At 40.1% G+C, this 13,317-nt stretch overlaps 2 protein-coding genes across 2 annotated transcripts in view; both read left to right on the top strand.

Moving 5' to 3' along the window:
- Window positions 1-282: 282 nt before the first annotated feature.
- LOC105040538 (casein kinase 1-like protein HD16) lies at window positions 283-10,625 on the top strand. The gene is made up of 16 exons (XM_010917102.4): window positions 283-890; window positions 6,997-7,131; window positions 7,236-7,309; window positions 7,446-7,515; window positions 7,636-7,691; window positions 7,788-7,859; window positions 8,007-8,101; window positions 8,223-8,289; window positions 8,426-8,555; window positions 8,637-8,855; window positions 8,938-9,080; window positions 9,159-9,333; window positions 9,487-9,577; window positions 9,668-9,825; window positions 9,928-10,116; window positions 10,200-10,625. The coding sequence occupies exons 1-16, from the start codon at window positions 573-575 to the stop codon at window positions 10,257-10,259; spliced, it is 2,052 nt and encodes a 683-aa protein (XP_010915404.1). The 5' UTR covers window positions 283-572; the 3' UTR covers window positions 10,260-10,625.
- A 1,584-nt stretch (window positions 10,626-12,209) lies between these two features.
- Window positions 12,210-13,317, top strand: part of LOC140856339 (kinesin-like protein KIN-14K) — a 3,111-nt gene continuing 2,003 nt past the window's right edge. Inside the window, exons 1-4 of the mRNA XM_073253447.1 lie at window positions 12,210-12,388; window positions 12,497-12,654; window positions 12,724-12,837; window positions 13,082-13,309. Coding sequence (XP_073109548.1) covers window positions 12,346-12,388; window positions 12,497-12,654; window positions 12,724-12,837; window positions 13,082-13,309 — 543 coding nt within the window. The 5' untranslated portion in view covers window positions 12,210-12,345. The remainder of the gene's footprint in view (window positions 12,389-12,496; window positions 12,655-12,723; window positions 12,838-13,081; window positions 13,310-13,317) is intronic.

Raw genomic sequence — 13,317 nt, 5'->3', positions numbered from 1 at the left:
CTAGCGTGGAGGCTCATGAAGCCTTATCTCATCCACCCTTTCGTACCCCCACTTTTTTATAAATAATATATATATTCGTATGGAAGGCAGGCAGGTTGAACCAAGCCACCCAACACCCCACACCCTTTCTATTCAAACGTATAGTCCACCTATACGAGTACAACCGTATGATCTCCAATAGCCGCCACGTGTATGATCGTATGCGCAGAGGTCTACCATCAGTCCACCAAGGATAATCATCGTCGTAGCTTTACCCTATCGATGAACTCTCAGACGTCGACCCCAACCCTGCGCCCTCTTCCTCCCCGCTTCGCCAAAAAAATCTCCCCTCTTCCTTTTGAAACCCTCGCCCTTGATCTCTCCTCCGCCAATCTATCTCAATCGAAGCCGGAATTCTCCCAATCTCCCCTGACCTCCGGCCGCCGATCGCCGATCCGGCCTCTCCATCCGAGTCACGCCATCCCGAGATTCCCCTCTCACTGGGCGTTTCTCTTTGAGGCGATCGAGCTACGGTTTCGAGGAACAGGTGTGGAATCTAGGGTTTTGACGGGATGGGATTGGATGGGTGAAGGATGCCGGAGCTCCGCAGCGGAGTGCGCAGGGGCCGGGCACAGCCGAATCCGATAGTCCAGGCCGAGCAACCGGCAGCCGGCAGGAGAAGGAGGGCAGCGAGGAACAAGCAGCAGGCGGCGGGTGATGAGAACGTGGTGACGAGGTCCGCCGAGCGGAAGGAGGAGATCAGGTTTCTCGAGGGCGGAGGGGAGATCGGGGAGGATAAGAAGGAAGGGGTTGGGGAGAGGAGGATGGATGAGTTTGACAGTGGTGGCAGGAGCGCCGATAAGCTCGCTGGCGGGGAGGATGAGGGGAGCACCGCGCCGGTTCCAGAAAAGGTAACCATTTCTTGTTTGAACAGAAATTTTCTTTTTGATTTTTAGTAATGATTTTCGTGGATCTGGGAGAAATTTTGCAGGGGGAGGTTTGGTTGCCATTAAAAATGCTAACCTTTCCTTTTCCAAAGAAAGAAAAGATGGTATTTTGTTTCATCTTGTGTTTCGTTTCTCAGTTGTATTTTGTTTCATCTTGGGGTTCGTTTCTCAATGGTATTTTGTTTCATCCTGTAGTTCATTTCTCTATGACTGAAGACTCCTTTTTCAACTAATCAGGCAAGAAAATTATTTGTTTTTCTGCCTTTTGTATAGTTTTCCCCTCAATCTGGCTTTCACTTTTTTAATTTTGGATTCTTGGTATCAACAAAATATGTTCTTCTAACTTTGGCAACCATCTGAGTCCAAACTTTTTGAACCGAATGAATACCGTTAACATGAAAACTAGACCTCATTTAACATTTGGTTAACATTTATGAGTTTTAGTCTATCAGGTGAACTTCGAAAATTCCTTAAACTACTTCTGTCTTATAGTCTTCTACCAGAAGTATTTTTGGGCTCTGCTTGATGCCCCATTTAAGATCTCCTTCTTTAACAAATCCAGCTCAACCGCTTGTCTTATTTTGTGACCATGTACTGTCTTTTTTCGCCGCAGAATATTTGTTTAAGAATCTTGTATAGAATTAATTTTTTATATTGTTTAATTATTCAGAATTCGATAATAAATTCTAACTTCTGCTAAAGTTATAATGTATAATCTGATAATTGTGCAGAGATTGTATACGGTTTTTGGATCCTTGACTTCTCAGTACCAATGCATGTTCTATCTTTGAATTGCTCATCACATGTCCTGGAATTTCTGTATCATGGCTTGATATATTTCTTCTTGATATGTGATTTGTGACTCTTGTCTATTTTCCCTTTTCATTCTATAATCACCAATTCTTGTAATTTTGCCAACGAAGTGAAAAAATAATCTAGAATCAAATAAGATATAGATAACTGGTTAGGTAATACTTTTTACTAAAATTTTATTGAATAATAGGTAAGATTATCTGTTTATGAAATGCTTCTACTAAAATTTTATTGGATTATTGATTATTCTATGTACTGAAGATTTTTTTTTAATAAAAAATGGAGGAATAATATTGTCAATGCAATGTCTAACTGAATTTATTATATGATTGTAGTTAAGGTGAGCATGTAATAATGGTGGGGCTTATGAGAATGGATACTAGAATAATGCAAATAAGATTAAGTGAAGGCATGGATTATAAGGAAAATTGAGGGATTCCATAGGTGAGAAGGAAGGGGAGCAAAAGGTGTCTATGACAATCCTATCTGGACACCTAGCAAGTGTTCCAAGTACTTAGATTTTGTCCAGTGCTTAGGACTTTATCTTCCAAATGACATGGGTTCATTTGTGTATAATAATGATGGCATAAAATGTAGTTCAATTTTTGTTGGCATTTAAAAGGTGGTTATTGAGGGTGAGCTTTGGCACACTAGTAAGGTTGCTCCATGATGACCTGGAGGTCATGATTTTGAAACATAGAAACCACCTCTCTGCATGCAGAGGTAAGGCTGCATTCATTTGACCCTTCCTAGATCTCATATTGGGGTGCCTTTTTTATTCTAAAAGGTGGTTACAAACTTACCATAAGTATCCAGCCAAGGGGCCATTCAAGACATATGCAGTATTAGGCTGCATATGTGAATTGGGGCTTGTCCTGGCGGTTATACTTGTTTTCTTAGCAACTAGATATTTGAGTTCGATTCTTTGATGGTGCACCCTTGAAAATCTGGACCTGAGTAATTATAGTTGCGTTGAGTCTTTCTCTTTTTCTCTTTAAAAGAATAAAAACAATAAGCAAAAAATTTAAATACAGTAAAAGAAATGACAATAATAATAACATTTTTTGGATGAATAATAGCAATGCTAATAGCAATATCAACCAACAATTGGTGCTTGTTCAATGGTACCTAAAACATAATAGTAACAATTATAACATAGCATCAGTATTAGTAATACTCATATCTGGCTTGTTCAAAATTTAAAGCCAACCTAAGCATCAGCTTGAACATGCTCCATCTGCATGAGACCGCATAAAAGTGGGTGTGCATTCTTGTTTCCAAAAAAAATTTGAACAAAAGGTCAAAGTCCGTCTTGTATCATTATCTCTCGTTTCTGACCTCGAATATAAAGGCTAGCAGAGTCCTTGCAGCCACTCATGATGAGTAAACCTTGCAAAGGATTTTGAAGGCATTTAATGAGTTGGCTTACAGCATCTCGTTCTTTGAGTTGAACCTTGGTTTTGACAAAAGTTGACCTCCACTTGTCAATAGCTTCGCTTGTTTTCACTTCCTGCTTTCTATGCTATTGCTCTTCTCTTTCCTATACAGACGCATAATGCCAAGTGGACTACCTTTTTGGGTCATTTGTGGTATGGTTGCATGTAGACGTTGCAGAGCAGTCAAGCAATTGCATCTGCATATGTGGCTAAATGCATCAGCATATGTTCCTGCATGCATCACATTTCAAGGAGAATGAATTTTATTGCATTTTTAGATTTTATTTATGTAATTCTGAAGTGGGCTTCAAGGTTTGTTTTTAAGTAGGAATAGTGTACAAGAGTCCTACTTTAGGTGTATGTTTGGTTGGATAATTTAACAAGTTATTAAGATTTATTTAAAAAACTTGGTTGTTTTAAGTATCTCTCTCCCTTTGGGATTACTTGGGATCCTGTATATATTGCATTTCGTGGAAGATCTTGGCTGTTCATGTAGAGATTGGTTTTTGGGTTTTAAATGAATTCTAATTCACTTGTAAATCAAGTCATGTAAAAGCTAGAAAGGGCCTTTCGGCTGGCCATTAGATGTACTGTGAACTGTTTGAATGAATGAAAGATATCGGTTGGTCATGTGTGGTCCTTCCTATCCTTTTTCTTTCCCCCTCCTTGATCACCCATATCCACTCTTATTATTTCTGATCTTTACTAATGTTATCTATCTTTCCCCTCTTCCAAAATGTACTTTTCATCTAATTTCATAGCTAAATTTCTTTTATGAGATTATCATAGACAATCACCAACTGATGTAATTTAGAAACTTAATTCTTCAGATTTGCTTGTCCTCAAAAAGCCTAAACATAATTTCTTTAATTGGCCTTTATAAGTTTTGAAATTAGTTAAAAACATCTTTCCTTGGTTTTCCTAGGAAGATGATTTCTTCACCTAAATCCTAGTCCCTTTCTCATGCCCACCCATGCCTTCACAAGCCATCATCGAGTACTTCCGCGTCAACTACAATCTGTAAAAGGAAGGAAAAAAGCATAAATATATTAAAATATGCTGATGACTAGTTAATAGCACTTTTTTTTTTTTTTGGAAAAACCTTTTATTTATGCCATAATAACTTAAATGAAAGAGAAAATAGCTGTTTTATTTCACTTGAAAAGTCAAGACATATCAGAGTAATATTATTTAATAGTAACATCATAACAAATTCTAGTGTCACTAATTGGAACAAGGTGTTCTTTGATAAGTCATTCCCGAAAAAAGTGCCGAGTACCTATGCTTCTAGCTGACATAAGCAGGATACTTAGGCTATTTAGTGTCATTGATTGTTGTGTGATGTCATATTCAAATGCATAGAAGTGCTATTGCACTCCATAATTCCCAGTTAAGAAAGATAATTAACATATATCCAGATTAATTGGGTTATATGAGAGAGAGGCTTATGAGAATGGAGCATTTTCTAGACCTCAATTATATTTGGAAAGAGAGCTAAGACGAATGCCTATTAATTAGGACCTTCATGATAGAATGGAAAAGTGTGTTAGTTATTATGAGGGTATGTGGTCTCTAAAGGTGGCTCCCAAGCATCTATAGATGTGAAAGATGTCTATCTAAGATGATAGGTCAATTGGTTTCAAATAATTACTGATGAAACTGATAGCAAATTCAATAGAAAAATGACAGACCTAGAGTTCCAACTCACTACTAACATGTATATACACATGCACACTCTCTTCATAAAGAGAACATTTGATAGGTAATAATGAGCATACAATGGGGAAGAGAATTATTAAATACCTTTAGGAGTGGCGTTTCAGATTTGATGAATGGATTAAAGGGGTTCATGACCCCCGAGCCCCCCCTCTTAGTCCCAGCACCACCACCACAACAAAAAGGAGAATGGAGGGTTGCAAATCAAGCATAAAGCAATAGAAGTGCGTCGGTAATGTACTAGCATAAATTATGGTGCTTGCACATTGGACTCAAACCAGAAAGGAGCAAATCTACTTGTGAAAAAAAAAACAAATCTATGGATTTTTGGATTTGATCGTGGAAGTTGGCTATTGGACCAATATTGGCATACAAATCATAATCGACCATTAGGATTGGTCATTTGATCCGACTTGCTAGGTACCCGATCCAAATGGGACGGATTTTATCCGACCCGCTTAAAATCCAAGGTGGATATGCATTTTACAAAAAATATACAAAGCGGTTTTGGGGTGGGTACGGATACTAATATGCCCCGACCCCCCCCCCCCACACACACACATAAATAAACACCCAATAAAACCCTAGCCATTTTTGTGCTCTCCTGGTCTCCCCTACTACCACAGCTGCCCCCCTTCTCCCTCAACCCCGACGATGGATGACCCCTCCCCTGCTCGGACGCTCCTTCCTCTCTCACTCTTGGACCTCTTCCTCTCCCGCTTCCTCTGCCAACCCCCCGACAACCCCATTGCCTTCTCCACCGGTCTCACCGAGGCCTTCCCCCTCCCTCCCTCCGACGACCCTGCTGCCTTTCCCCCTCCCATGCTGACGTGCCTTGCCCAGCCTCCTACCTGATGGAGATTCCTGAGGATGGAAGAAATAAAGGAAAAGGGCCCGGGGGGGACCCTAGTTGTTCGATTCGGCTGCTCCAAGTCTCCTCCCACCCCGATGGAGACTCATGAGGATGGAAGAAATGGAGAAAAAGGATCAGGGGGACCCTAGCCCTTTGATTTGGCCACTCCAAACCTCCCACCCGGCACTCAATCGAGACTCCTGAGGATGGAAGAAAACACCAACGAAAAATTGGGGGAAAACGAAAAAAATTAAAAGGTAAGACCTTTCCTACATAGCTTGATCATTGTTTTTCCTTTTCAATTCTTTTTCTTTTCATTTCGTTCTCTATTTTGGAGATCTATGATTGAGCACTGAGGGAGATCGGAGCATCTTAGGGATGTGGGAGCACCTGAGGGTAGATTGGAGTGAGTTTTTAGGTTTTGAAAGCTTAATCTTGGTAAAAGGGTGAGAATTTTGTGAGATCCGACCCAACTCGACCCGACCCGAGATGGATATAGGGTGGATATGGATATGACTTCTATCTTGTCAGGGCAGGTATGGGTATTGGTCGTCCCAACTCATACCCGACCCATTGCCAACCCTACCGACCATTAGAAAAGGGAAACTATATAAGAAGACCAAGTGAGTGCATTGAAGCCCGTCAGATTTGGTAGAAAATTGCCCAATTTTCAAGCAGTTATCTGTGGTTGATTCATTCCGTTGCTGGTCTGGGGGATTGTTCTTGTCTTGCAATGACATGGCATAAAGAGAGGGATGGACTCTTCATATTTGCTAATGGGGATGGAGTTTATATGGATTGTTATTCTCTTTACCTTTTCTAGATCGTCCAAGAAGAACTTTTGTACCATATAAGAATACAAGAAGTGTTTTAAAAGTAGCAACAAATGTCTCCAACTAACCACCCACAGCATTTGTGTATAGTAGTGGTGGATTTAAATAGTGTCAAGCTTATCACAATGCAAGAATTTCAAAGGACAGCATTTGAATCTGATGTATGGTACAAAGTTGCATAGAGCAAAAAGACTTGAAGTAACCTTTTATGTTTACTTAAGTTGCTCCACTGTTCTAGTTATTTATACTTTGCTTCAGAATATGTCCCTTTTATCCATTAACAGAATGTTGGTTCCCATGATGAAATAATATCACTTGAATGGTATGTAAAAACCTAAAGAGCACTCAATTGCAGCAATCATAAAATGCTTTCCGAGACTGCATTTTGCTCATGCACTTATTTTTCCATCTTTTCACAGGTCCAGATTGGCAATTCACCGGTGTATCGAATTGAAAGGAAGCTTGGGAAAGGAGGCTTTGGACAAGTATATGTTGGTCGCCGTATATCTGCTACCAATGCAAATGATCGGACTACTGGTCCTAATGCTGTAGAGGTATGCATACTTTTCGTTCTGGTTATTTTGTATCTGGAACATATTTGCTTTTTGTTACTTCAGTTCACCATGTCTATGTACACCTTTCTGTTCATATGTGTTAGGTGGCATTGAAATTTGAGCACCGGAGCAGCAAAGGATGTAACTATGGACCCCCTTATGAATGGCAGGTCTACAAGTAGGTGACCTTATTATCCTTTTACTATTTATTACTATTTTCCCATAGTTTTCTGTATGCTTCTAAGTTGTATCTAGAAATCTTAAGTTAGCGTTGTGTTTTTCCTTTATGATTCACTTTAATTGTGACTGTGCAGCATTCTTGGTGGCATTCATGGTGTGCCTCAAGTCCATTACAAAGGCCGCCAAGGTGACTATTATGTCATGGTAATGGAAAACCTTCTCTACAAATCTACCATCTTCATCTATATGCTAGGGTATTCAAATTATTATTTTTCCCTGCATCAGTTTTGATATGCTTAAGATATGATACCATAATTCGTACAGGTCATGGATATGCTGGGTCCAAGTCTATGGGATGTTTGGAATAATAATTCTCACACGTGAGTAGTCAAATTGCTATTGGTCATTGCACTTAATGTTGTTCATCTTCATTTATATAACTTGACTGTTTGTCCTTTTGTTTCTGAGTCATACAGAATGTCTATTGAAATGGTTGCATGTATTGCTATTGAAGCAATCTCCATATTGGAGAAGATGCATTCTAAAGGGTGGGTCTTTTTCTCTTTTGGGGCATGAGCTCCGATTATTTCCATATTTTCTTGGAATTTTGTTATCTTCTTGCATCATATTATTAGATACTTATATTTTTTCTTTATGGTATTAATATATAGCTATGATCCCCTATTTTTTGACAGTTATGTGCATGGAGATGTGAAGCCTGAGAATTTTTTACTTGGCCCTCCTGGAACTCCTGATGAGAAGAAACTTTTTCTTGTTGATCTTGGATTAGGTAATTTTTTGGCATTATATAGCATTGTTGTCTGTCAAATTATTGTCGATATGGAGATTTTGTATATCCAGGTATTATGTATCACTTAGGATGCCGCATTTTTCAATTGTTTCAATTTCAGCCACTAGGTGGAAGGACACTGCTACGGGTCAGCATGTTGAGTATGACCAAAGGCCAGATGTTTTCAGGTATATAATGAAATTAATTGTTGATTTTAGTATAGTTGTGGTCTTCGATAAAATGAAAATTCATAGTTGTAGTGCCATTTGTTGTGATCCTGTTGATCATATCCTCACTTCTTAATCCTTTATCTCAATATTGCAGGGGAACAGTGCGCTATGCTAGTGTGCATGCTCACCTGGGAAGAACTGGGAGCAGGAGAGATGATTTAGAATCCCTTGCTTACACCCTCATTTTTCTCCTCCGTGGCCGTCTACCTTGGCAGGGATACCAGGTATAGCTGTTTGAAACAATATCGGAGTGCTACGACTCTTTCCTGCTCATCTCATGTATTTTCTTTCCCTGCTGTTTGTAGGGCGAGAATAAGGGCTTCCTTGTTTGCAAGAAAAAGATGGCTACTTCTCCAGAGTCTTTGTGTTGCTTTTGCCCACAACCATTTAAACAGTTTGTTGAGTATGTTGTCAACTTAAAGTTTGATGAAGAACCCAATTATGCAAAGTGCATCTCCCTTTTTGATGGCATAGTAGGTCCGAATCCAGATATTAGGCCGATCAACACAGATGGTGCTCAGAAGGTACATTGATGTTCTATCTTCCGTACTCTTTTCCATTAACTCATTCCATTACCTATCTAACCTTTAGTTATATGTTATGAAGCTTATATACCAGGTTGGTCAAAAGAGAGGCCGGCTGATGATCGAAGATGAGGATGAAGAGCAACCAAAGAAGAAGGTCCGAATGGGGATGCCCGCAACACAATGGGTTAGTGTCTACAATGCTAGGCGTCCCATGAAGCAAAGGTTGGGCCTTCAGTGCATTATGCTTGGTAGAGATTGTAAACATAAAGAAGAGTGACTCGATTCTCTTCGATGTTGCAGGTATCACTACAATGTTGCAGATGCAAGACTCGCACAACATATTGAGAAAGGAAATGAAGATGGATTATTCATTAGCTCGGTTGCTTCTTGCACAAATCTGTGGGCCCTGATTATGGATGCCGGCACTGGTTATACCGCTCAAGTTTATGAACTCTCACCATGTTTTCTTCACAAAGTGAGTACCCAGGCATTCTTGCTTGTGCGGTTTATTTTTGTTATTAGCACTTCATGCTGTATCGTCTGGGATAATGTCATTCACATCATGCACAGACTGGGATGTATTTTTCTGCTAATATAATATTGTTATGCCTGGTGGTTTTGTGTAAAGGAATGGATAATGGAACAGTGGGAGAAAAATTATTATATTAGTGCACTGGCGGGGGCAAATAACGGAAGTTCTTTGGTTGTGATGTCAAAAGGTAATTTCCTTAACATCTTATTATTTTGAAGTTTGGAAATGTTAAGCAACTGTGCTCATAGCTCATAAGCTCTGATGGTTTCTTCTCCAGGTACACAGTATGCACAGCAGTCCTACAAAGTAAGCGATTCATTTCCATTTAAGTGGATAAACAAAAAATGGAAGGAGGGATTCTATGTAACCGCCATGGCCACTGCAGGTAGCAGATGGGCAGTTGTCATGTCTCGAAATGCTGGTTTTTCAGATCAGGTCATTTTTTTCCCCTGCTGTGTATTTGTATTTTGGTGTGAGGTTTCTGCAGGAATCTATGTTTTGGTGTTTTCTTGCTGATTTCCTATACCGTTTCACCAGGTTGTGGAGCTTGATTTCTTATACCCCAGCGAAGGTATTCATCGGAGGTGGGATAGTGGTTATCGTATAACGGCAACTGCTGCAACATGGGATCAGGCAGCTTTTGTTCTTAGTGTACCCAGACGGAAGCCTGCAGATGAAACACAAGAGACTCTCAGAACCTCAGCCTTTCCTAGTCAACATGTGAAGGTAGGTTGGATTTTAATCTTTTTTGTTCAATATCTGAACTTAAGCCTTTTGGCTTCGTTATGAACAAATCTATTTACATGCAGGAAAAATGGTCAAAAAATCTCTATATTGCATCCATATGCTATGGCAGAACGGTATCATGAAGTTCCATTTTCTAGCCATGACAATGGAGAATTCACTTACTGATACAACAGCAATCTCATACATTTTCTTGTCCTGGAGATGAGTGCCTTTGGGCTAGAGAATTTTGATGTGCAAGCTTTTCTTAATTGTAACCCATCTGACATGTCAGCTGCAACTTAAAGGTGGTGCAGTATCACTAGGAAATACTGGAGATGTGCTTGCATGAGCTATTCAAAAATGGATTGCAAGCATCCATATTTAATGTATGTTTGTATAGTGAATTAACATGACAGGTGACAAATGTATGGATCTTAATGCTTTAGAAAGTCATGCCAATGTGATATTGACCTGCATTTTATCTAAGGCACTGGTACAATTTCTTTTTACATTTTGCATCTATTGTTAGTGCACAAGGTTTATTTTGGCCATTTATTCAATTACTGGCTGGATTGAGGCAAGCCTTGACAATTTTATAAGAATGTTACCTGTGCCCCGTCCCACGATCGCCATTAATTAGCTCTGTTTAATGGTCAATATTGTTGTTCTGTTAAATATGTATGTGGGAAGTTCATTGCGATTAAGTTTATCTGTTGATCTCAATGCATGGCTGTGATCTTCATGCTTCTCGCTCGTGAGATTCCTTGTTCATTTTTTCCCTTTTGTGAAGAGCACGTGAGATGTTAACTTGAACTAAAAAATTCTGGCATTTTTCTGCTGGTATGTTGCTTTCCACTTGCTTTAAGCCGTAGAGGAAGCAAGTTTGTAACGTATATGTATATTGTCGTCGTGGCTATCAGTTAGCTTTGTTCATCGAGGTGATTGCAACGTGTTGTTTATATTTATATTATGCCAGTATACCAGTATGAAATTTGTCTTGCATTGTGATGGCTTTGTCTAGGAGGCTGTTGCCTCCATATTTCATGTTAATAATTTTTTTTAAATAGACGGTTGTCGGTATTGATTGCCTTTCTAAATGTCAATTGATGATGACCTTTTGGTGGAATTTGTAGGGAATGATCGGTATATGACTTGCTAGATTTGCTTTCTAGAGTGAAAAATTTGACAATTTTTTGATGGTTCATGTGCTCACCTTTGCACAAAGTCGGGTGAATGGAGTTCGGTCCATTTTGGACCGAAAGAAAACGGTCACGTTGAGAAGGTGGCATGGCGTCAGCCGTCTACCATCTGAATCCGGGTTATTGGATGGCTCACCGCGTGCACGTGGTCAAATCCTTGTAGGCGGCAACGAACTGGCAAAATAGTTCCCGTGGAAGACGCCGTCAGCCTAACCATGCACACTTTCTTCAATTTAATTTTGACACGCTCGATTGTGCCAAAATTTGCAATCGTGTCCTCGGGTTCAACGTACCGAAGCAGTCGGCACTCGCTAGGGTCATTATCGAAAATTTAGTTGAAGTGCAGGTCCTCAAACGAGATACAGCAACTAGTCGGACCGCTGCACAGTTAACGCCGTCAGTTGGGTCGGTTTCGAGTTTCCTCGTTTCCTTCAGGGAGCCGAAGCTCTCCGTAGACTATAAATAGCACCGAGTCGTTCGTTCATTAGAAGGGTAAACAAGAAAACAGATCGAGACAAATAAGGGAAAGGAGAGAACAAAACGAACCAAAATAAGGCACGGAAGTTTCGTGGCTCCAAGAAAGCCCGGCATTCTCCACTTGTCTCGGGCTTCCCCGCATTCCATTCCTCCTCCCCCTCCCCTCCTCTCAATCTCCTCTTTTCGGTCTCTAATCTTGGCAGTCAAGAGGGTGATCTTTTCTTTTCTTGTTTTATATCGCGAGCATGTTCTTGATCCTTCCTCGATCTTTGAGTTAATCAAAGATCCTATCTGTTCCACGCCTTAGTTCCTTTTAGAAAGCCTTCTGTTGGCAGTTCGAAGGGTCAAAAATTTCAAAGCAATCTGCAAAGAAGGAGCAAAAGATTCTGATTTCCATGTAAAATTGCTAGGCGAAATTGCTAACATTGGTGCAAAAATGATCGCCCCAGACATTTCTTTGAGATTTCTTGCTTCTTTAGAAAGATCGCTCATCTTCTTGAACACCATTATCCATAGGTTTGCCTCGCGGCGAAATTAGTTGTCGGAATAAAAAATGCCTCCTGGCGAAGATAATGCGAACCTTGATGCCGACATGGGTGAGGAATTCTGACTTCATTCCTTCTTTCTTTCCTTCCTTTCTTTTCTTTGTATAATTTTTGGGGTTTGTTATAATACGAAGAACCACTTTCTTTGCGGTTACTCAGCTAAAAAGCGATCGGAAGTAATAGAGTGGCTCAACGGCCTGTTCCCAGACTTTAGCATGGCTCCGGATGCATCAGAGGAGGAATTGAGGGCAGCTCTGTTTGATGGTGCTGTGTTTTGTGCTATTATAAGGAGACTCAGTCCTGGCAGCGCAGAGGAAGTAGAATCATTGGCTGCTCAAAGCTTTCTGGTACCTGAATCAGATATAATATGTGGTTTTATGCTGCAGGTTAAGAGTGGTGGTTGTTCTCCATCGAGGAGACGCTTGGGAAATATAAAGAAGTTTATTTCAGTTGTAGAGCATATGGGGTTGCCCACTTTCAAAGTGTCAGACCTAGAACAGGTATTTTCACTCTTGACCCCACAAAGAAGGCAAGAAATCTTTTATGTTTTGAAATTACGTACAAGAATAGATAAGTATGGACCTTTTGTACCCATAAATTTTTTCACAAATTGTAAGGAGAAATGTCACATCTTACAGGCTCCTGTTTCTTCTTGCTACGGTTGATACTTGATACTGAATGGATTAGTATCTTGCCTTTTTAAACTAACATTTGATCTGTTTATTTTTCTTATTCTGGGTTCAGGGACGTATCTCTGCAGTAGTAGTGTGCCTTTTGTGCCTTAGGGATCATTTTAAATCTGATCTTGGTGAAGATAGAGATACAAATGCGCCAGCCAAGTGGGTAATCGAAGCAAAGAAGAAGTTGGAGGCTATAGATGTTTTGCAGGGGGATAGCACTCTAAGTGGGCAACAGTCTCCAGTTTTAGGAGAGGAAAGGAGACCGAGCCTCATGGAAGCAAAGCTTCAGCGAGTTTTAAG

Source organism: Elaeis guineensis, chromosome 3 (assembly GCF_000442705.2).
Source record: "Elaeis guineensis isolate ETL-2024a chromosome 3, EG11, whole genome shotgun sequence".
In the NCBI taxonomy this organism is placed as follows: domain Eukaryota; kingdom Viridiplantae; phylum Streptophyta; class Magnoliopsida; order Arecales; family Arecaceae; genus Elaeis; species Elaeis guineensis.
This window is presented reverse-complemented; position numbering and strand designations above follow the sequence as displayed.